This window comes from Hakea prostrata, chromosome 7, assembly GCF_041222555.1.
Source record: "Hakea prostrata isolate BN-2017 chromosome 7, UWA_Hpros_2, whole genome shotgun sequence".
NCBI classification, from domain to species: Eukaryota; Viridiplantae; Streptophyta; class Magnoliopsida; order Proteales; family Proteaceae; genus Hakea; species Hakea prostrata.
Genome location: NC_142606.1, coordinates 40,980,273 through 41,006,060, shown reverse-complemented (window position 1 = coordinate 41,006,060; position 25,788 = coordinate 40,980,273). Strand labels below are relative to the sequence as shown.

The window sequence follows — 25,788 nt, the reverse complement described above, 5'->3', positions numbered from 1 at the left end:
AAAGCCTGGTGGGTGGATTTTCTTGTCTTGTAAATATTGATTTGTGTCATGCACTTCCGCTGGGTTACACTTATTTGAAGGATCAGCTAGATATTTTGGTTGTAGCCCTTCACCAATTGATGCAATAGGCAGGCTACACTAAAACTGGATATTCACATGGTCAGGTCGGATTTTCTTCATTGGGAACTTTCGTTACCTCAACCAACCCATGGCCATTATTCTAGGTGCCTTTACTCTTGAAGTTGTCCAGTATGATCAACAGTTTCACCTTTTGTAACCACTAGACTCATGTTAGTTGTTTAACTAACCTGCTTTTCTTGGGAATACAACAGAATACTCTATCTGGTTGTACACCAAGAACCTGGAGCACTCTTGGAACTGTATGATGTATGTAAACATTAGTATTTGTAACTTGTTTCTTGTTTCTTGTTTCCCGAAAAGGAAAAAAGGGTGAATTTGTAGGATATTAATGAAAGAAAAGAGAACCAAGATGACAGCATATTTGAAATGGTAATCTAGAAAAACCTTAAACTTAGTAATAACTGAATACCCAGAGGATGCTCTTGAGTGATGGGGTCGCCATGTGCAGTAATGCAGATATTTTCTGATACAAAGCAACTATATTTTCACCATATAAAAGTACTCCCCACAGACTCTAAATATCCAGAACAAAAGATCAATACACTTACAGATTCAGAATGACCAGTCAAAGAATGGACCAGGCTACCATCAGCAGCATTCCAAACACATATTCTGCAATCTAGAACAAGAGAGAAAATCATGGGTCAGTGTCGGTGATATAAAAAATGCCGAAGTACCTGAAAGAATGTGACAATTGCCCAGTCCTGCCTAGCAACACTCACTGATGGGTATTGTATTTGATGAAGGATTCCAGAAGAAAAGAGGAAGGTTGGTCTGGTTCACTTTTGAACCACATTCCTGATTTAACTTGATCCTGTGATTCAGTTCTGGTTCACCCAAGAAATCTAAAGTCATGGGCTAGGAATATTCGTTTATTTATTTGAATTTTCATTGAAGTGTCTCAGAAGTTGGATTAGGTCCCTCTGAGTCCAGCCTTAATTGAAGTTGACTTTCCTATCTTTAGCTGGTGTCCATTTGTCCAGGTGACATAATGTCAACCATCCAATACAGCAATTGTCTGTGGGCCTGAGAGTAATGTATTGTTTCTATTTTGTTTCCTGATAAGCTTAGACCTAATTGAGTCCAAGGCGGTCCGGCGAAACTGTATAAAATGTCGACGCAGATCCATGGAACGACATTCAATAGAAATCCAAGAAGCCGCTGTACAGGTAGTAGCATAGCAGTATAGTAGTTCCCATACATAGTTTTTTCTTCTCCTTTTTCTTTTAAAGCTTTTTAATTGTTCAACTGAATAATAGTTCAACTTCAATCTGGTTTTAAGTCATAGCAAAAGGTAATTTTAGATGTTTTGTTTCTGATTTTTTTGATGTAAAACCAGGACATGTTGGAACCAGCCAAGGAATGAACCAGGTAGGACCAATTCAGACTAACATCAGGGGCCAGCTTGGACCAGCTGGAAGGTCTCCGTGCTCCATAACTTTTGAGTTTTGACCAGACAACTTTGACTGCTGCAGTAGGACAAAACATGAAAAAGGGAGGCTAAAGCACTCTTCACACCACTGTTCACATGAACAGTGTCACAGCCCATTATTGGGAATATTTAATAGAGGATTTGTGGGGCCAAAGATCGAATTACATAAGGATTTTATTCTTGAGAGATTAAGGATCTTACTATAGTTTCTATTTTGGTTGTTTATGTTTTATACTTTTATCTATTTATGCATGTGGCTGAAATATAAAGCCTAATAGTCTTTGATTTTAATTAGTTTCTATTTCATAACTCACTAGTTATCAACACAATACTAAATTTAGCAAAAATTAGGCAAAAATTCACTAAGTTTCCAAAATATCAAGCTGGTCGAAATGAAATGCCACTCGAAATTGAAACTTACAATATTTTGGAAATTACGATGAAATTTCGGAAGTTTCAGGGAATGCCGAGATCTTGAAAATTTTGGAAACTTTGAGGGGTTGTACCATATGGGGCTTATGGCTATGGATATGAATATGGTGGAGCACATGGTGGTTTATCTACTGATTCTAGTAGCATGTCTACATACAAGTATGGACATAGATCAAGTGCATCATTTGTGGACTCCAACTTTGGATATCCATAAGGACCAGCATAGCCAGTTATGCCAATTCCACAACTGGGTACCAGTCCATGTCCGTACGACACATTCCCTAGGGTAGTATATCTATTTTACGTTGATGATGCTACTTATAAAAGGGCAGTGACGGAATACTTGGATAGCTCTATATGTACAATGTCATGGCTTGCTTCTATCCAATATACAGAATACTCCATAACTCAAGGGATGGATCCAGCCCGATATAGCATCTTTTATTAGATTAGACTAGGTCTCATTCATCATGTATATTTCTTATCGTGGACTTTTGATACCTTAAATGATGTATCCTATTCATTCATCCATTGTAATTTGTAACTAACTTAAGTTCTACACCACTACTTGTATATCGAATTCTACTTGTTATTGTTTTGTTGTTGCATTTTAATGAAAACTTTAATGTTCTCTTGTATAATATCCATATCTACATTAGTGAAAATACACGTTCCAGACATTCACAGTTTAAGGTCATAAATCATAAACAACCCTTCTATCTATGAGTTATGTTTAAATCCATTTGTTTTAATGAGAAATAGGGGCCATAAATCATATCAAATGCATCTACTGATGTTGACAGGTCAAATAATAATAAATTTAAACTATACCAAAGAGAGCTTAAGTTTTTACTTTCTATTTTCAGTTCTATTAAGTTTATATTTCTTGTAATAGCATTACCCAAGCTATAAATAGGCCCTTACATTGCAATACAAATGGAGACTTGTGAAGAAATTGATTTGTGGCCTAGTAGCTTCAGTTCTGGAGTAAAATCCATGTTCAACTACTGAGTTAGGTATAGTGAGAGACCCAGGGCTGAGATAACCCATCCCCTACCCCCTTCTATCTATCCTGATGAGGACATCAGTAGTCAGTTCCGAGTTTACCAGCGACGCCGGTGTAGAGATCATCCTGCAACAACATCTATGTGGATGGAAGAGGAGTTCAGAGGCTATCGCACAGCTAGGTCCTATGGTTCGATGAGAAGCATTGCTCATAGACAGTTTGTCATGTTATTTTCTTTAGTCTTAGTGGGTTAGGTATTAGTTTGCTATTGATTTTTTTATTTTTATGTTTGAGTCTTTGTGGGTTGGGCCTAGAGTATTTTTTCGGCCCACTTTCGAATTAGTTTGGGTTTGGGTCATATTTGCCACTTTATTTGGGGTTATTTTGGGAATTCAGCATGTAGGGTTGGGAGGGATTAATTCTACTATTTAAATCTTGTATGAGAATCATTTTGGCAGCATGAATGAATGAATGAAAACAAAAAAAAGATTTCTTTCTCTCTTGGCGTGAATTCTTTCCTCTCTCGGGTAAGTTCCTCTTCTCCTCTCCTACCTTCTCTCTTGCATGAATCAGGTTCTCTTTCTTTTCCTTCTTCTCAAGTCGCTATCTTCTCTCTTCTTTCTTTCTATTCTTCTCTCAGTTTTTTTCCTTTTCTTTCATTCTTCTTCTTTCACTGCTATTCTATCCGTCAGAATTCTTTTTCTTTCTCTACCGAATCCTTTTTATTGACTACTTCTCTTTTTCTCCTTCTCTGTTCTCACTTTTTGAATACCAGCTTTCCTGTCTTTCTCCTTTCTAACCCTACTGTCCATTCTTGGGTTTCATCATTGTTTAGAAATATTTTCTTTCTATTATTTCTATTCCTAGATGTTTTCTAACCCCCTATTTTGGCAACTAGAACCAGCAGGTAACTTTATCTATCCTTAAATATTTCTCGTTTTATATTTATTCCAAGGTTATTAAAGCGGCAAAGCGACCAAAGCGATTGGAGCTCCGTCTTGGCGATTAGGCGACTGCGGCGCTGGCGGATAAGCGACGCGGTTTAGTCAATATTTTAATATAACTACTTTTAAATTACTTTTAAACGATACTTTTATAATAAACTAAAGTACTAAACAAACATTCACAATCACATTCATAAAAATGAAATTATTCAAGAATCCAATTATGAAAAATTATCCAAAAAGATTAAAAACATAACTTCATCTCATCAAGCATCATAAGATTCATAACATAATTATGTAATATGTACTTATCGATCATGGAATGAAAATGGTAGTAATTTTACATTCTTACTTCTTCATGTGGTGGCCAATAGTGTCTTGTATCTGCTGTCGTTAGATTGTGTATCCTTTTTCTTTTTCCCTGCCGTGTATTAATAGATCTCTTATTCCATTTTCAGTCTTGTTTTTTAATGATTTTGATTATCTGTTGAATATGGCTAGCTGACCGGGCCGATTTGAAATGGCTCACATATTTAAATTTATATCGGTATTGTAGATAATTATGATTAAAAATAATAATATGCACATTCAAATTTAAAAAGCGGTTATTTTGCATTTGGCGGCATATGGTGGCGTGTGCGGCCAATTTGCGGTTCCACTTTGCCGCCGTTGATTTATTCTTTGGCAATTGTTTCTTTAAAACAAAACTTCCAAGGATTCCCTTGGCATTGTTGATTGCAGAATTTTTTGTTAGAAATCTGATATTGACTAGGACAGCTCTATTTTCTTTAAGTTTCTTAATACTCTTGCATTCAATTTAATGTTATGCTGCCAAGATCCCCATCCCCTTGTTTCTCTATTGATTCTTGTTTACTTGTGCTCATCTGTTGGGATTTATTATGTTTCTTTCTCTGCTTTAACTGTCTTTATATGCATGCTTAATCAGAATTCAGGTGCTGCAATTCACTTTTTCTTTTACTACCTGTCAAGAATAGATGTCTCATTCTAAGAGTCTACTTAAAAAAGCCCACTTTGTAGGTCCCCTAGTTTCTAGGATTTCCCCTAGCATCATATCCTCTTCAATATCCCTTCTTCTTCTTCTTCTTCTTCTTTTTTAATGTTCTTCTTTCTTATAGTTCTAGATATTATATTTGGAACTTGAACAACACAATGGGACTGTTACACTTGCATTTTCAGACTTACATTTCTTTTTCCATTGTATAGAACTCAGGATTTAGGCCTAATGCCTCTCTATTATAAAAACCATCATGGGAAATAAAAATCAGCCTGAATTTTTTAAATTTACCTGTTTAGTGCGATTCGATCTGCTTCAGCTGTTTTCTTCACTATTGGATGAGATTCTGAGCTTAGTGAACCATATCTAAGGTGATGAGGTTGGTTGGTGGGAAGTTCTTCAAAGCTTTGCCTCCAACGAATTTGAGAATTTCTCCCATTATCAAGTTTTAGCTTAAGTTCAGGCTCAAAAGAAGCTGCTGCCATTGAAGAACTGCAACTACAGTGAGCACACTAGAAGAATTCTGCTTCAACCTAGCCCTAGCTTCTTCCTTTTTGTTTTCTTCCATTACCCACAAACTAGCCTAATGCCTGCAACCCTCTTGCATGCAACCATAACAATAAGGCAGAGCACAGGTAAGATGTTCTGTATAACTTATAGGGGTGCAATGTTAAAAATTTCATTTCATTTCATTATCTTAGTCCTACCAAGATGACTGAAGAATAAAAAATTCAGTTAGATTTTCTCAAACAATGGTTTTTTTCTGCCAAGTTTCAGTGGGTCATTTTAGTTTGTTTTACGCCAAATTAAGGCCTGAAACTTCATGGACACCCTATTTAGATGATGTTCATGCATTTAAACAATCATACACCAACAATAGTTACCTAAATTGATATTTTGTATTTACACCCATAATTGGCAGTATATGGTTCAATCTTCATGTGTAATTACACATTAAATACAAAAGTACATAAACAATAATGAAGGAAATCATTGATACATATTGCCAAAGACTCATAATAATTAAGTACATCATTTTCAACGACATACATCACATCATACTCTCCTAATGTCTCAATGGCCAATGCTATTGTTTACTACTAGGTAACAGTCTAATGGAACTAATGTACATTGTTCTCCAAGTACTATCATAGGATAAGTATCACCAAACTTTGGAGAAACCCACTGATTCATTGTGATACAGGTCCAATGATGCTGTCGGTAACATGTAAGGCTGGTGGACTGGGTACTAGATGTCTCCCACAAAAATTGATCTAGATGTCTTTTGGAGCAGCACTCATAATTTATTACCAAAATTTCCAGATTTCATCTGAAACTCTCAAAATTTTGAGATAAACCGAAAGAATGCATGTTCTGAAGTTCTGCACTTCCTTATTTTGAAAGTTCTGTTTCACTTTTGCGCAGCAAAAATTTTCAAAATTTTGATGAAATTTCGTAAAAATTTTGAACCGTGCCAATTTGTAGCCCTAGTGCAACCAAGTTCAAAAAAACTCATCTCAAACAGCAATCTTGAACAGCTTCAGGTACTCGCCGTGAGATCTCGATCTTGGGGGGTTTGTGAATTTTTTTTCCCCATCCTGAATGATGTTTCAAAAGGTAAATAGCTGTAGTTGGTCCCAAAGCTACTTTTAGGTATATTAAATTTATCTTAACGTACAAAAAGGGGGCATAATCTGGCTTTTTTTGTTTTGCATCTTTGGTTCATATAAAATGCCAAACCCTGGGAATTAAAATTGTCTATTATGCACCTTCCATAAGTGTTATGGTATAATAATTATGCAATAAATTCAAAAAGACACATTATTACTTCAGCGATAGCTTTAGACTTAAAAGTTTCTATTACAACCTGCAAGATACGGTGTTCACAATACATATGCCACGGGCATCCAGCCCAATTATCCAAGTACAAGGAGAAACATATAGACCAGAGAATTCTTCCTAAAAAATAAAAAACACATAAGTTAGAGACACCAAACAACCCTAGTCTCCAACACCTCAACTCCCAAGTCCAACAATACAAAGCCATGAGTATGTAACTGCTTACTAAGGATAATGCAGGCCTAAAGACCCACATTTGTAAAAGAAGCCCAAGATGAGCCATTGAAGTTGCTGCCTAGTAGCAAAGTACTGGTAATAGCCAACCTGGACCAACATAGGGTCTGGGCTCAAAATTCTGACACTTGAGAGCCAGTCAGGGTTGAGTATTTGACTTGGCCCATCCCAACCAAGCCACCTTGTTGAATACTTTGGTAAATGTAGCCAACATGCAATTTAAGGATTCTTTTATTGTTTGTGGTCACAATCAAGGTATTACATTTCAGTGAAACTAGGCAAAATTTTGGCATCTTGGTACTGGGCAAATCAAAAAGTTTCAGATTTTGGTAATATCGGTGAACTTTCGTTCAAATTTCGGAAATTATGCTGAAATCTTGAAAATTCCAAGGGGTTGTACCGTATAGGGTTTATGTCTATGGATATGGATATGGTGGAGCATATGGTGGTCCATCTGCTGATTGTAGTAGCATGTCAGCATATGGGTATGAAGAAGGATCAGGTGTATCATTTGAGGATCCATCTTTGGATAGGACCAGCACAGCTAGTTATGCCAGTGACAACTATATGGATAACTTTATCCATACCATATCATGGCATGCTTATGTCCAGTACTCATAGTAGTCCATGACCCAGGGGATGGATCCAACCCGACACATACTTGTATATTGAATTTTATTTGTTGTATTTGTAGTTGCATTTTAATAAATAAAAAAATCTTGGGATTTCTTGCAAAATATCCATATTTACATTGGTTAACATTCATGTGCAGACTTCGAGTTTGGCCCACATATAGTTGAGCATGTGCCGATCAAAAATAATATTTTGGATTAGGTTTTAGGAAAAACTAACACTCCTCATGTGTTTATTGGCATCAAAATAGCCTGGACACCAAAAACCAGGCCAGAATAACCCACTGAAATTAAGGGTCAAACTTTAAAAGAAGCCTATGAAACTTCAAAGAAATTTTGCCAAAATTCAGCAAAAATTTCAGTATTTCGGTCATCTCGGGACCTCAAAAATTAGTAAAATTTCGTACCTTGGTGACAATCAGGGTCAAATCAGGGATGATTGTTTGATCAAAAGCCCGGCTTGGCTCAGCCGGCCTGTCAAGGTCAAGGTCAAAGTATTAAGAAGCCCAGCCCTACCAGATCCTGTTGGTGCCCAAGTATAAGTGATTCTATACTTGGTTCTTTTTTTAAAACTTCATTAAATTTTGGTCGGAAATTGCTCCAATTTTTTGTCAAATTGCTTTATTTCTGGTCAAAATTAAGTCAGGAGCAGGATAATCTTCTCTCTGTCTAGACCCTATAGTCATAAAAAATAAAATTCTTTTTTTTTTCGTCTTTAAAGACCTCCACTCATAGAAAGGAGGTTACATTATCTCTTGTTTTAGCTCTTGAATCCCAGTCAAACAAGACTTCTGTAATCAGGGCTTATTAAAACCTAAAAACTGCCCCTTGAGGAGAATAGAGACAGAACTCAGTTTATGAAATTTTGGTGGCTCGAACAGCTAGTCTTTCTCTGTTACAGAGATCTATTCCAGTGTTCCGAAAGCAGACTGAGGGATTCTTGGTGTTTCACGTCCAGATCTGTGTTTAAAGTTAAATATTCTTGTCAGAACTGTGGATTCAATCTTCTATTTCATCCTACAGCTCCTCTCTTGAAGAACCAGATCTAAAGCAAGTAAAGTCTCTCCTCTTTCTTTCCTTTTTTTTTTTTTTTTTTTTTTTTTTCAATTTACTTGAACCCAAGATAACCCCATCAAATAACCATAAAACCTAAGTTTCCCTCTACTCCCTCAGTTTGAACCCAAACTTCATACGCAGCCTCCCTCCACATACCCTGGCCTAGGATTCCAATTGCAGCCTTTATCAACCCCCCCTTCTTTCTCCAAACACTAGTTCTAGCCTATTGTCGATTGAGATTCATAACTTTCATAAAATACTAAAAAAATAATAATTTCCCATCAATCCACTCACCTGAACACTTCCAAACTACAGGAACCATCCCTATACCTACACATCTAAGTTAGATCTAAACAATATCCCCATTCCATGTTGAAAACCATCCCCATCTGTCAAGAACGCCAAGATCTAATTCAAAAGTCCTGTTCTAATATTGTATTGATTCCATAGTTGAAGCCGATCCCACCCCATTAGCCTCCACACATTTTTTTTTCTTAAACAAGTCGTCCAATACCCTTCTGAAGATCTCCCATTTTCCATCCCACACACTGACCGGTATTCCAAGAAACCTAGTATTGTCCCATTCAAGCTCATACTGTCAAAGGAATCTTGGTCAGTGGAACCCCTCCTCTCATGAGGCTAGCAAAGGTGGGTGAGAGCAGCAAGATTTTCAAAATATTTGATATTTCACTGAGATTCTCGAAATTTTAAAAATTGGATTGAGTTGTTCGGGGTCTGCATTTTTTTGTTTCTTGTATGCCATTCTGCCTAGAGTATGTATAGATTCTCAAGTTCTCTAAGATCTCACCGTCATTCTGAGCCACGAAAGTGACCATATGATACATCAGTGGCAGGAATTCAGGTTGAACCCATCGACACAAATATCGCAGTTCCTGAACTCCTACACAAGTCAAAATCAAGGGAAAGGATATCTCCAAAACATCTTAGGGCCTGTTTGGTTACATGATGAATCCAGAGATTTCAAATCTCTGGATTCATGAATCTGAGAATTATACCCGTTCGGTTGTAAAAATCTCTAGATTCATGAAATCTAGATATTCACCTTTTTACATTGAAAACATGAATCTGTAGATTTATGTGTAAGGGGTGAAATCCAGAGAACTAAAAAAAAACTACACATTTGCACATCCACAAAAATCACGTTGATCAAATAGTTTTTTAGGATGAATCCACAGATTTCATTCCACAACCAAACATCTAATTTTATAAATTATAACTCCATAGATTTGAAATCTATAGATTTGAAATCTCTAGATATTTGAAATCTCCAGACTCATGTAACCAAACAGGCCCTTAATCATTTTCTAGTTTTCCAGGACTCCAAATGTTAACAAATGTTTCATGATGAAAGAACTTGCTAATATCAAGGACAACCATTCTTGCTCTAGAACTCAAACGAACAAGAATGACTCACCCATAATGGCAGCAAGCACAAAACGGTTATCCAGGCTCCAGACGATCATATTGACACCACGAGGAGTAGGAAGAAATCTCTGACGTGGACCTCCACGTGGGCCTCCACGAGGAGGCTGAGGTGGCATTGGTGGGGGTGGAACCTTTAGGTGATATGCCCTTGTCCAGCGTCCAACCTTCCCCTGTGACCAGGACAGGTAAAGTTAGCATCATATTAAACATATTCTCAGTCAAAAACACTAGCACATAAACAGCTTGAGGATTGAACAAATATGTATCCAACTAAAATGATATTGAAAAAAATCTTGTCTGGAATAAGCAAGGTTTGAGATTTCGTTTTCAATCGGCGTTCACAGACTTACCGAAATGCCGAAATTGTACAATGATTCCATATTTGGTGTACAGTGTCGGGGATGATGGTTTTGGTTGGTTTTAGATGGTTTTTTCGCCTGGTTTGTTGTGTACAGCCTAAATTAAGGCCAATAAACACAACGGGCAACATTATTTTTACTAAAACCTGAAACAAACTGGTCGTCTTGATTTGCACATTCATGGTTGTATGTGGACAAAACTAGATCATGTATTTTCCCAAATCTAAACATGGATATACAATAAAAGACTGAAACTTTCATCCAAATGCAAGAACAAACATTGAGAATTAGTCAAATCTCAATTACAAATTACAAACTACAATTTACAAATTACAACTACAACACCTTGAAAATCTTGAAACTTCACCAAAATTTCTGAAATTTCAACAAAAATCGACTCAATTTCATTTGGGAACAGATTTCTTACGGTAGGGTCAAGAGAACCGAAATTTCAGCAAAATTTAGGACACCATGGAAATAAAAGTTCACACTTACATGAGATCTACGTGATCTTGGAATCCAAATGATAGCACTTCCATCACGAGAACAGGTGACTATGTTGTCATGAGTAAACCTAAAGATATGTAAATATAAAGTACATAAAAACGTAAGTCAATAACAGGGTAGGCAATGGTTCTACCCACAAGAATTAAGGTACTTGGATTAGAAAAGGAAAATCATCGCACCAAGAATTCTTGAACTTCGGAACATTATCTTCCTTCAGAGCATCAATTGTAGAATATCTTGATGGCACAGCACAACCACTGGCATGGGGAGATGGCAACAAGTTTTAGAGGTAAAATTTCATGCTAAGCAGATCCCCATAACCCCATAACTGACTTACCTAAATTGCACGTAGTTCACATCATTTTCATGGCCAGATAGCACATCCATTTCATGATTTGCTTGATCTGAGTCTTCAGTGTTTGATTTACAAGCATTCCAGACCTGCAAGTAACTGATCCTTGGTAAAAGTAAAACACTATAGATATTACAGCTATACTCATTTTAGGAATGGACTTGAAAATGAAGAAGCATCAAACACTAAAGTAAAAAATGCCTAGATATACCCGGGCTAAAGTGTCTGAGCTCCCAGTGACAAAAACAGTTCCATTAGCATTAAACGCACAACAAAGTATTTGATGGCTCGGGGGACCAATACTAGAAGCGGGAACATTGCTCTTTCCTGCACAAGTTACATAATCCCACATAAGCTCCAACCAGATGAAGCCGAGTCAACCAATGTAAACAGCAAATGAATAATAGAAAGTAGAAATTACCAGCTGTGACGTCCAGAGGCCTTGGAATATAGACTCGTGGACTGAAGTTCGAGTATCTAGCATCCCACATCCGACATGTACCATCATCCGATGACCTAAAAAGGAATAAGAAAAAGGAAATAGTTTAAAATGCCAAGCAGCAGTTTGAATGAGTGAATTATGTAACAGTGATAGTATGAACATATGAATGAACTTTACAATAAAAAGCACCATAATACGTATACAAGCACCTACAAGAGAATTTAATAGAACAGACAGCTTATTCTGTAAACTGATAAACATTCTTTCGCCTATAAACCCAAACTACCCAGATGGTTTGGATAATCCCTATCTCTATCTGGACTTTGATCCAAAGCTCCTGCCCTAATCTACCCAAAAACCTTAGATACCATCATTTTTCACTTTCCATAAACCCAAACCCTAGCCTTATGTCGCTGCAATTAAATTTCAGCAATAATCCACCCTCAATGATAGACCAAACCTTCACGGACAGACTCCTCCATCACTTGACTCCATTCCATTGTACAAATTGCAGTAAAAACCGACTGAAAATTCGGGCCTGACACCAAACAGAGATGGAACTTACCAACTGAAGAAAATGTACCAAGTTTCGGTCCATCTCAATTGCTTCAACCAGTATGGACCATTTTATTCCATCTTCTTTTTTTAAATTACTTAGTTTCAACAAGATATGACTATTTCTCATATCTCATCTGGATGCTGCCGCTCCTGTTTCGTAAATCTCAACCAAAGACCCAATTTTTTGGCTTCAAATCTCTATTTCTCCTTCAAATTCCTAGTATCATTTGTTAACAAACATCTACTTCATTGGATAGCTCCAGATTAAACACCACCTTGAAGTTACATATGTATATTCATCCCAAATTATTTCTTAATAGTTAATGCATCGAAACATGTTTGTTTCTTTTCAAACCAATACATATATTTAGCTTAGGAACATGAGCCATGAAAGTATGTTGTTAATCTTTTTATTGAAGTGTTAGTATTTGTTAAGGAAAAAAATTGGTATTCATAATACCACATCTCGGTCGAGATCTCGACTCGTCTCAACACTCCTTTTGCATTTGCTGGTTTTGATGTTTTGATCGGATTTTACCCAAAAGTTAGCTAGATCTCTACCCAGACTGCACCAACAAGCTATTTAGCTCACCTACAGCAAAGATCAACTGACTTTAAATCTAATCTTGAAGCAAGGTGAGTGTACTTCCCAGGCTTCATTTTTTTCAAAACTATATTCTACACTGGTGGATGTAGTGCTGGTGGAGTGGACTTAAAGAAGCAGCTTAGTCAATGATTTTACTCTTGTACGCTAGTGGTGAAACATATAAACACACCAATGTCATGTGAAATTATGAACAACTTTAAATGTTTTAATGTATTATTTAACTTTAAACCTTTATGTTTTTGTCTGTATCAAGTAATGGTTATGTATTTCATGATTTATAAGTCTACATGTTCATTCATTCAAGTATCGATTTCAAAGCCAGGATCAAGTTGGAACTCATATATTCACTTGTTTTCTCACAAATATAATGTCACCATTGTGTTTAGAAGGCCTAAAATAGACTAAATCCCAAAAACCAACAAACACTGAGCCCTCATACCCACCATGATGAGCGCTCAAGTTGGATCGGATTGACCGGGGATTTTTACCAACTTTTGGCAGAGATCTCATGAGATCGGCTATCTGAGGATCCGAGATCCCTCTCAAAGATCGATATCTCAAACCATGTGATAGATGACATCGAATCTAACATATGTGAGACACCATCACTCGATTTATGTTGCGATGGTGTTAAAATATTTTTTTGTGGTCAAATATTTAGTTAATTTATCTAAAAATTATTACGTATTTGCTTAATTCTTTAAGAAATAAAAAAAATACCAATTATTTTCCTTTATTTCTCCTCTGAAAATTGATAAGGAATACCAACTATTGACAAGAAAGAAAAAAAAATTACAAAGTTTTGCTTATTGTGGTTATCATGTTGTTTAACATTCCATTTGATTGTATGAAAAATTTAAAGTACATTTGTTACAATTTACAACTCTTTGTATTTATCGGACCGATCACATGTGTCTCTCAATTAGTAGATATGAATGAGTACACTTTTCATTTATCTTTTTTAATATAAAACACTTCTTCCATCGTATTAATTATGCTTCAAATAGGGTATGTGCACAAAAACCAGGTCAAAACACATTGAGATATGGCTGAAACCACTCATCAAAGTTTCCTCAAAAAAGAACCAGGTCTCCATTGAGATGGTCCAAATTTCGACACCATCTCGGTTTTGAGGCTGATCAAAAACAGCTTCGAACTAAGATTTTGAACCTTGCTCAATTCTACCATCAAACCCTAGATCTTACCAACAACCCTATGTGACTTAACCAAAGCTTTCCAGTTCATCCCAGACCCTGAATTTTGACTACTAGTTGATCTCCAACAATCTATGTCTAGATCACTCCCACTTCTCCCCATGTCTCGCCCAAGTTTAGGTGTCTCTCCCTCCTCTCCCCTTCCCCTCACTTTTTTTCTTCTCAACTGTACATTTTTCCCCCCCTAAGGTAGGATTTTTTAACTGTAGTTGGTCGCCCAAAATGAAGAATTTCTTTTCAATGTAAGGCAAAACAATAATAGGAATGGGAAGGGAATGAACGAAAATTCATGGGTAAGTAGGTGGATGCTTCAATCTATTGCTGTTAAGGTTGGATGCAGGAAGAGAAAATTTGTATGGAAGGGGGAAAAAAAGATTGCATCAAAGAGAGTCAAATTCCTATCCAATTAGACTATGAAACTGAATCACTCAAACTCAATCCCCTAACTCCATCTAACTACTACCCAAGTAATCCCCAGAAAAATAAAGAACTGAAATAAATATACACCCTATCCAGTTACAACCCTTGTTGGAACCAAAACAATTGGACCGGGTCTTTTCAGGTTTGGATCTGCAAATTATATCATGGTAGTCCAATCAGCCAAGTGATACTGCACCAACCTGGGTTTCAACCACAACAGAAATGAGAAAACTGATAGAATGCAGAACTTGGTGATGGTGGACAGTTTGCAAATGAAGATGGGATTCTAACTTGGCGTGTAGAACAGACCCCTTGGACTCCACAAACCCAAACTAGGCACATTTAAATCACTTAAGTTCCACATTCTACTCTAGAAGGAACACAAGACATAATATACTACGTAAGTACAATTTAAAATTTCAATCTTGAAACTTGAATAAATCTCTGCCAATTAACCGAAGTTCAATCTTACTTCCCCAATCAGGTCATAAAACTATATCTTAGTGGAAAATTTTCTCCATCTCCCTTGGTTCCCCCATAGCCAATTACTATTCGTGGTTGCAACAACTTCCAGCCACCACTATTCCTTATCATTTAGTAGAATTTTCCTGAACATTCTATTCTACATACTTAGTGCTGTAAAATTTATAAATCATAAAACCAGATCCTCTCAGGGATACTAAAAGCAAAGGATACATGTATTGCTTGATTTGTGGACCTCTCAATCCCCAAAAGTGAAAAGCCTATTTCTTCTTTCCCAATAATAAATAATCAAGTCTTTATAAAATGCTTATGCTAACAAATCTAGAAAAAACACTACCAAAGAAAAGTCCAGTATGCAGCTGATTTTCGAATTTCACATCCCCCGCCCCCAATTTTATCAAAATAAAAAATTAAAAAAAAAACCCAGTAAGAATCCAACCTTGTAAAGCAGTAAAATATACACAATAAAAAGTACAATGAACAACCCAAAGCAAATAATCAGCCTTTATAAAATTAAGAACAACAGACTTTAATAGAGAAAGTAGTATTCAAATTAGTTCAGGCAGAAAGAAGACCAAATTGAGTTCTACAGCATGCAACCAAAAGCAAGGGAAAGAGGCTCACGATAAAAGCTGGTAAACAGAGCCAGGCCTAGGACTAAATGCAATGGTAGTGACAACTCCGGTATGCCCCCGCAATACTGAAATTGGAAACCCATCCGGCAAACGCCACTGCAGTAAATCACGAGAAACTGTTAAATCATCAAAACAAATTAAACTAGAAAACATTCAAATAAATATAGTTAATTGAAATCTTACAACTCGAATGACAAAGTCATTTGATGAGGATGCCACCAAAGCATTGTTTGAACTGACAGCCAAGTCAGTTATGTCCCCCTATCAAAACCAAAAAACATAAAATGTAACCACACTAAAAAGGTGGAACAAAGACAAACTAAGATGTGCAAAACATAGACCATTTTAAACTCACTTCATGCCCACGGCAGCTAGCCAAGCAAAATGCAGTTTCCATAGACCAAATTTTTACAAGGCGATCATCAGAACCTGTAATCACATATCTCCCAGCACAATCGAATGTGGCTATAGGATTTTCCATAAAAAATAAAAAGAAATTCTATTAGGGACCAAATAATGACATTACAAATGAAATTCATTAAAAAAAAAATGATTGCAAATGCTTCTAAATGGACTAATTCAATGCCACAATTCGAACTACATAAAAATAAAAAATAAAAAAGTAAATCAACTGGAATTATAAGATAAACACAGTTAAAAAATGGATGCTTGACATGATTCGTGTTTAAGCAAACACCATGAAATAGCGAATCGAAAAAGAAACAAAGCAAACACACACAGATTTAACGTGGTTCACACACCAATGCAGTGTGCTACATCCACAGGCAAAGAGGAAGTACTTTTTCACTAAGAGAAGAAGTACATAAACAGATCTCACAACCAATCGCCAAGAAACAGCGTTACAAGAACTCTCACCCAAAACCCTAACTAAAAATCTCAAATCTCTCAATATTATGGTATGCAAACATAATATACAAATATAAAAACTCCAATTGGGTAAACGGGTCGACCCATTGGTCGGAACATACCATACCACAAGGGCTACATCCCCCCCAACAATTAGATCTATTCCAAGCTTTAGGGAACTAGAGCACAATTAGACCTAAAATTCAGGGTCAGATCTATGTCAATCCAACCTTTAATTTGTCCCAAACTTCAAGAACCTCAACCTCCCAACCCTAGTGACCTTCCATCTCATTTTCAGCCCCATCTGACCAGCCAAACCCTAGATCTGCCCATCCTTGTTATTATCACCGAATCTTCCCTCCAAAATCAAGAAATCCAATATATCTTAAACCACCCATCCAAAATCATTAGAACTTGAAAAGGTTACTCTAAATATCAAAATATAAATTCCTTTCAAGTTTTATCCCATTCCCCTAAGTTTTCATCCAATCTCAAATCTACCCCATATCACGGAATTTATCAACCTCCGATGGGATAGGCCAAAGTATGCTTCATACTCTAAATATCCTTCTATTTCCCATCAAACAAACCAGACCCCAACCAGGGAACTAGAGCACAATTATTAGGGAACCAGTTCAGGAACAAACGCTCATATACAGTAACGCAAACATTTCAAGAAACTCTTTCTTGGTCCCATATGAGTTGGCTCTATTAAAACTGATCTTGGAAGAAGTAGCCATCATTGAACTGGGGCTGCACCAATACCACTGTTGCCAAACAAATAGTTACAAAAAGGCCCCAGTTTTAAGCCACGGTGGAAGATACCTACAATAATTAACCACACATGTGCTTGGAATGGGATGAAGGAACAATGAAGGACATCTGGCCTCCAAAGTATAGGAGCGATATCTTAGGCTTCAATAGAAGAAGAAGAAGAAGAAGGAAAAAGAATATATATATATATATATAATGACACAAATGAGGTGTTTTTGAATACAATTTTTTATTTTTAAATTTGTATTTTTTTCTTTGAATAATTTCTAGATCAACTAATGATAATTATTATATTATTCTATTAATCAATATTGTGCTTATGAGTAATAATTATAATTTTGGACATTATTCTTAAATAATCTAAAAATCTAATGAGTTGAATAGAGAATGGTATTTTGGGAAAGAGAAATGTAACAATGTCTTTTGAGTTCATGCTCAATTAATGATAATCATTATATTATTTTATTAATTAATATTGTGTTTATGAATTATAATTACAATTTTTGACATCTTTCCTAACTGATTTAAGGATCTAATGAATTGAATGGCAAGGGTATTTTGGGAAAGATAAATGTAACCATGTCCTTTGAGTTCATACTCAATCAATGATAATTATTATAATATTCAATTAATTAATATTGTATTTATGAATGATAATTACCATTTTGGACATCTTTCCTAAATGATCTAAAATCTAATGAATTGAATAGGCAAGGGTATTTTGGGAAAGAGAAATGTAGCCGTGCCTTTTCAATTCGTGCTTTTATAATAGTAGTATGATAGTATGATATATGAATGTATATAATTTTCCAAAACCCATATGAATGCACCCAAGGTATAAAACCAGCTATCAACAATTATGGGATGGTTGTTACAGAATCCAGATGAAACTAGCAAATCCATATTCAATTAGAAAATAGTACCACAATACACAGCATCCCGATGTCCCCTTAGCTTCTTTATATTTTGCATCTTTTGCACCATCGTTGATGGTTTAGCAATAGCATAACAAGCTGCACGAATGGATGGGGCACGATGATGTTTTGTAAAACCACCTCCAAGTTCCCTCAAACTAAGACCACGCACCTGATCGGCCTGAATGTGAGGCCAACGCAAGTATCTAGGCATGCAATTGATTTGCTTATCTTTCTTCCTATCAGCTGCACAAAAGGATTCAGAGCATCATTAATAGTCAGAGACTGAAGGAAATTTCATAGAGAACAGCTTTAAGTAGAGAAACAGGAAGCATAAAAGAAACTATAGTTGTCAAGGCAGAACCTAGGTATTTTTTAGCAAGGTTTAAAGTATCCCGCGATACCATATGATATGAGCCGATACGTAACCATATTTGACCAAACCGATATGATACATTTCGATACGTCTCTCCATTGAATTACACTAAAATACATTAGCCAGAGCGATACAATACTCGATACAGGACGATACTTCTCTTATAATCACCAGACCAATACGATACCGATACTTTAAACCTTGTTTTCTAGATATCCAGGCTCTTTCTCAGGTCAGAGGCAACAAATCTTATTGACAAAATCGACATTGTCTTTCGTTTATTGCTTCATTTTGTTGTAGATATGCTTATATTGTTTACATATACTTTCTTTGTTATAAGCTATTCTTGTATTAGGACATCTCTAGCATAATTCTATCATATTGCATAATTTTGCTTCTATGCTGTATGTAAGCACATAAAATTATCAATTCTGTATTAGAGTCATATACTGCATTTCTCCAGTGCCTTGGGTGACATAGTCTCCTTGACAACTATGCAAGAAACTCAATGCAATGATGAAACCAGGAAGAATCAGAAGTGAAGTAGTTGACCTATAAATTTTACATATTGCAAATTCCACAACCACAATAAGATATGCAAAGTAAATTAAATAACCTAAATCTCACATACATTCCAGAAGTGAGAAGTAACCAGATCCTAAGATTGTTGGAACATCTGCGGCTTTTGGTGTGTTTCCTCCAACCATACCATGCAATGGTGGGGCCATATTCAGCATCAGTTGTTTCAGAAGCTTCACCAAATGATCCTTTCCAATGTGGGGATACCTAGGAATACAACAAAAGAAACCACTCGATAATCTAAATTCTCCAGAAATAAAAAATTAAGAAACAAATCTGAACACAAACATGTAGGCGCTGCTTGATCCAGAAACCTAAGGAAATACATGTGAACAAGGTACAAGTTTCATGAAACATTGGCAGTACTTCATGAAACATTTGATTTCATAGGTTATCGAAATGAAACATCCTACAATATACATTTTTGTCCAATTTTGTTGCCATTATTTTGCTCTCATGTACATCATACATAGTTTAATTTTTACAGCCTTGATTATAAATAGTTAGATATCAGGTGCCTGGGAATCACTAATTACACACTATGAAATGACTCACATATGCTAGTTAAATTGACACAACTAATTGATGTGAAGGACACCCCCCCCCCTCCAAAAAAAATTTTTAATTGGGTTCCAGAATCCATATCAAAATGGCCAATCCGAGCTAGCCGAATGCCCCTCAAGGGTATTTTTGTCATTTTCCTGCCCCTTTTTAGGGCTCAACATGGGTCTAGATAGATTCCCCTCGATCCAAGGGTCATGGTTCAACTTTTTGGTTGTTTTTGTTTGAGTAGTACTTTGAAAGGTATTTGAGAGTTTAAGTTGTGTTGAGTTAGTTGGTTGTGGATAGGATAAGATTCCTTATCCAAAGGAGTTCTTATCCTTGAAGTTTATCTTCATTTGGAAGTGTAGTTAAGTCCCAAGCTAAGTAACTTTAAAAGATTCCAATCTAAGGCTTGTAATCTCGTAGTAATTTGATTCCTCTTAAAGATATTTTAGTGTAGTGTTGGGATCCTTATCTTTTAAGTATTACCAACCACAGTCAAAGTCTACTATTTTAGGCTATAAATAGCCTCTTCTTGCATTATAATCTTCAGTCTGAATTATTGAAAGAAAAGTTATCAAGGACCGGGGTTCCTGTTGTGAGGAAGCCTCAGCGGGTTTTCAAAAGTTTCTTCAATGTTCAGCATCTTCATCATCTTTTCAAGCTTGCAACAGTTCAAGAACTTTCAAAATTCCAGCAGCCTTCAAGTGTCCTCTCCTATCAAGTAAGTACAACCCCAACCCCAACCCCTTCCCTACCCTTAGCCACCCTCCCACGCCGTAAAGCCATGGACCCCAATGCCCTCATCACCCCTTTTCTAATTTTCCAGAATTTTTTTGCAATTTTCAGACTTTTTCCTAGGCGTAAAATTCTAGGTCAGATCTAACGCGGTCTAACCATTAGATCTGTCCCAAACTTTAGGGACATTATCCTCCTAGCCCTACTGACCTTCCCTCCTAGTTTCAGACTTTCAGCCCAATCTGACCATCTAAACCCTACATTCCCAAAAGTCTGAAAATTCGGCTCTTCATCTTCTTCCTGAGAAGAATTCTGCAGAATTATAAAAGCTTCTAAAACCCTAAGTTTAGATCATCCAGTGCTCCTGAACCCTCTGACCCATTGAATCCTAATTCTGAACTGTAGAATCAGCAAAGATAGGTTCCCATCTACCCCAGCCAAACCTGCTAAAAACCCTAATTTCAGTTTTCAGATCAAAATCAAAACCCTGTTCACACTATGAATAATTTTGTGAGATGAAAATACCCTCTGAAACCGTAGAATTCTCACTCTTCTTCGCTGGACCTTCCTGGGCAACCATAAATCTAGGAAAATTACAGCATTACCCTTAGCCCTAGATCCTGGTTCACATCACCCATTCTAACTTATTTGAACCAGTTAAACTCTAAAACATGAAAATTAGTTAAGCTATTTTTGTACTCAGCCTTGGTACCTTTATTCTAGGCCCAATATAAATTCAACCTGTGGAATTAAAGCTCCATAACCTATTTAACACAATCCTAGGCTTAATGTAAGGGAAAATAAACCCAAATTGGTGAGGCATCAACATCAACTGTACGCCAGGTCATGGGGTTCGGTCAGTGGTTGTGTTACTCAGCAGTTAAATGCCTCAGCAATAGCCTGAGCACTCTTGTTGAAAAACATTACGTGCTCAATGGCACCTATAATGGCACAACCTCGTTTATGATTTTCATTCTTCACAGAAGGATTGAAGGGTACCCACCACAGCTACTTGATGTGTAATTATGCCATCTGGACCCTTTCTGTTTGGAGAAATATCAATGACGGGAGATAATCTAGCCCATTTACTTGACGATGGAAGAGCTCACAGTGTAGCCTCAAGGTAACTAAAGGGCAGCTGACCAAGATCTTGATCAGAACTAACTTTGAAGCCAAACATAACAAGTAAGGGTGCCTAAGAAGGATTTTGAGGTGTGATCCTCAAATGAGCTCTTCCCTATGGCTACTGATGTAAATGATGAAATGGAAGGTTCAAAAGGTTTAAGATGCACTAGATTAGATCAGGTTACAGTTAAAAGGTAATAGAAGGTCTTTTTTTTAAGGGTGAAACAAAAGTAAATCTAAGTGATGGATTTCAAGGATTCAGAGGTTTCAAAATAGGTTGAAATTTTGAAAGAATGGGGAGTTCAGGACGGAGGTTATGTCCTCCAAATTAGGTTAATTTTGACGGTTAGGTAAGAAGTTACGAAGTTTCTTGATTTTAGGTAAAGAAACTAGGATTTCAATCAAGAAAAGGTGGACTATAGGGAAATGATGTCCAAGTTTGGTCAATGATTTGGTAATGTAAGAAGGCCGCCAACACCCCTCCCCCCCCCCCCCCAAAAAAAAAAAAAAAAAAAACCCTAATTTGATCCAGGGGTATCTTGGTGATTTTGCTCAAAATTGTGACAATTACAAATGGGTCCCATCAAATCCAGTATGTTCTCTACACTTAAGACATTTAACTTTTCTGATTATTATTTGCAAGCTATTTAAGAATCCTTGTCTATTCATCCAAAAAAAAAGAATCCTTGTCTAGATGAAATTTCCAATTAGGCTGTGATGTGAAGACAAAGACCCCCTGGCTGAATGCACAAGTTGGGGGGGGGGGGGGGGGGGGGCATGATAGCTCCAAGAAGCCCCCATAAGCTAGCCAAACCCCTTTCATGGGGTACTTTGGGCATTTAAGCCCTTATTTTATTTCTGTAATTATTTTAAGGAATTTCCGGAATTTTGGTTGAGTCCAGTTTGCTAATTTGAGTTAAGTTTAGATTTGTTTGGAGGGTCTTACTTTTGAGTTAAAGTTGTTTTGAAAGAGTCCCAAGTTAGTTGTGATAAGATTCGAGTACCTATCTTAATTATTAAGAGTCCAGTCCAAGATGTAATTGGACCCTTATCAGTTAGGGAGTCCAAAGTTGAGTCAGACTCTTTTCTTAGGCTATAAATAGCCTCTTCATGCAATGTCATTTTCAGTTTGATGAATAACGATTTTGATTGTTAATTGCCTGAGTGAGTGGCAAGTGTTCTCAATTTGTTTCCAGCATTCAAGCAATTAATATTTAAGTTCTGAAGATCACTTCAACCTTCCAGCAAGCCCAAGTAAGTCACAACCCTTCCCCACCAACCCCCTCCCATGCAAGCTCATCCCCCACCTCTCCTATGCTGCACAACCTTCCCCAATCCCCTGCCCTGCTGCTGCATCAATTCAGCAGCACCCCCTAGGTCCCACAACTCCCTTAACCTCTTCCCCTGAGCCCCATGACTCCCCAAGCCCCTTCCTTCCTTCCCCCAAGCATCCACAGGCCTCCCTCCCCCTCCTTCCCCACAGCAGCATATCCTACTCCCAACTAGAAACCCTGATTCCCAGCCTTTTTCAACCCCCTTTCACCTCCATTAGTCGCAATAGATCCAAGAAGCATCCCCTAATGTTACATTGTTACCCCTCTCTTCCCTGACTTAGAAAATCTGCACTTCATCTCCTATATGAAGAAGTTGCAGAAATTTTAAAGGTGAAGAATTCTGGTTCTATTAAATTCTGTTCATCAGCTTACCTTCTGAGTAATAGAATTTATTCAGAGATTAGTCCCACAAGTGCCAAGGACCCCCACCTTACTCGAATCCACCTAAAACCCTGATTCTGACTTATGAATTTAAATTTCAAATCTGGAATTCTGATTATAATAGGACTCAGATCTGGAATTCAGTTTCAGCAGACTCTAAATAACCTAAGAAGCCCTAAAACCTTCCCCCCTTCTGCTGGAATTTCTTGGGCAAACCCTAAGTGTAGGGAAATTACTAAAATACGCCTAGCCTAGACCTGGTTCTCATTAGGTTCGGATCCCACAATTTAAGTCCACTTTAATTTCCTTATTTTTAGGACACCAGGTTAGGATCCCACAATTTGAGTCCACTTTGATTTCCTTATTTTTAGGACACCAGGTTGGGATCCCACAATTTGATTCCACTTTAATTTCCTTATTTTTAGGACTACATATATATTCATAGAATTTAGATTGAAGTCCTCTAGAGTTAGTAATTGAATTTTCTTGTTTGAGTTGAAGTCTTAGTCAAGAGTAGTTGAGTTAGTTATGGATAAGCCAATTAGAGTTTTGGCTGGTTTTCGAACCTAAAGTCCTTCTCTATTTCTTTATTTGAGGCTATAAATAAAGCCTTCCAGCCATGTAATCTTAAGATGAATTGAATGAAATTAAATCTGAGTTTGAATACAAGTCAAGTTGTGGCTTCTTGTGAAGGCCATGGCGGTTGTGTGGGATCACCTTCAATTTCAGCAAATGCTCTTCAACTCAACCATAACAGCAGTCTTTAACCATATCCAAGTGAATATCATCCCCAACCCCATCCCTAGCCTTCCCTCTACTTTCCCCATCCATCCTACCTTTCTTTTTTATTTTCTTGAAATTTCCGACTTTTCTTGAGACCCAAATTTCAAGGTCACATCTACACTGATCTAACCATTAGATCTATCCCAAACTTTAGGGGGGCTCATCCCCTCAACCTCAGTGGCCTTAGACCCCCTTCTGACCATCCAATTTCAAGATATAATTATTTTCTTGATTTTTCGTACTTCCCAAGACCCTAAAAACGAGAAACTTCATATCTATTAATTTAGCCATCCAAACCCCACTAAACTTGGGGAATCATATCACCATACTATTTCCTACATTCCCTCCAAGTTTCAATCTCAAACACATTCAGACCCTAGTTTCCCATCTCAAGAAATTTATCCCATCTAGATTTTTGGTGAAATTTATCCCATCTAGATTATTGGTGAGCCCTAATTTTCTCCAATTCAATCCCACAACTTCCCTTAGGTTCCATATCCATTACATCATCATCCAATTAGAGTTGGTTAAAACCCTAACACATCCCATATTTCTTTGTTAAAACCCCAACTGATTTCCTTCTCAATTCTTCTGATTCATCTAGGTTTTTGTTAACCCAAAACGCTAACCACCCAAAATTTCACCATCAGACCCATCCCATCTAGGTTTGTTAAAATACCTAATTCCCAGATTTTGTTCTTTACCACCAGTTCACAAAGGAGAGGATCCCTATGAGTAACCATAAATTTAGGGAAATAATTACACAACCCCTAACCCTAAAGTCGTGGTTACATCATTTGAATGGCTAAATTGGAAGATGTGGATTTTCTTGTCTGAGGGATCTTATGCAGCCCAAAGATTATCATTATTATTAATTTATATTTTTTTGGGGATCAATTCTCCTTACCTGAACGGTGAAGGATGAAGGTAGAACTTGTGTAGACTGCTTCCACAGTCAACAGTAGGGGTTAGGGTTTCAATCCTAAGCACTTTGCTTAACCTTCTTGAGCTTCAGGCCACTAGGGCAAGATCACAATCATTCCTACAGTTTGCAAAGCAAAGTCTTAACAAAATAAGTTACAAGCCCATTCTTCCCTCATAGGGAGGTTTAAATAGGCCTTAGGCCATTCAATTACACAAAGGACTTGAAGTCCTACTTTACAAGTTAATAAAAGCCAACTTAAACACTGAAAAGGAAACTAAGCCCTGACATAAGGAGACTTGAACTAACCTCCTAAAAACATAGTAACTTGTCCCAAAATAACAAGGCTGCAGTGCCAAATCAAAAAGGCTGCTCCTAATACAATTAATGATTTAAAATTAGAAGACCTAAATGCCCCTGACTTTAAGACTGAATTAAATATTGAAATAAATAAAATTAAACCCATGTACCACCTTGGTACACATCTTTTAGGTCCATAGGGAGGAGCCCATTATAGGGTAAAGCCACAGAACAAAGGTCCAAACTTTGAATTACATTACAGAAATAAATAAAATTAAGCCCGTCCGCCAACTTGGTACACGCGTTTTATCATGTAATCCCTTTCACCACCTATGTGATCAAACCTTATGCTAATTCCACTATTTAGAAGCTCAAATCGGTTGTGGATCTGCACCAGC

General features: G+C 36.9%; 1 protein-coding gene across 1 annotated transcript in view; it reads right to left on the bottom strand.

The window, feature by feature from the left end:
• The window catches only part of LOC149011166 (uncharacterized), a 74,920-nt gene that overhangs the window by 24,963 nt on the left and 24,169 nt on the right, over positions 1-25,788 (bottom strand). The window contains exons 6-17 of the mRNA XM_089160771.1: positions 19,317-19,471; positions 18,319-18,555; positions 16,110-16,219; positions 15,938-16,015; positions 15,744-15,850; positions 11,817-11,911; positions 11,607-11,722; positions 11,381-11,484; positions 11,223-11,300; positions 11,032-11,110; positions 10,167-10,347; positions 690-760 (exon numbers count right to left, since the gene is read on the bottom strand). Of these exons, the coding sequence (XP_089016897.1) occupies positions 690-760; positions 10,167-10,347; positions 11,032-11,110; positions 11,223-11,300; positions 11,381-11,484; positions 11,607-11,722; positions 11,817-11,911; positions 15,744-15,850; positions 15,938-16,015; positions 16,110-16,219; positions 18,319-18,555; positions 19,317-19,471 (1,411 nt within the window). The remainder of the gene's footprint in view (positions 1-689; positions 761-10,166; positions 10,348-11,031; positions 11,111-11,222; positions 11,301-11,380; positions 11,485-11,606; positions 11,723-11,816; positions 11,912-15,743; positions 15,851-15,937; positions 16,016-16,109; positions 16,220-18,318; positions 18,556-19,316; positions 19,472-25,788) is intronic.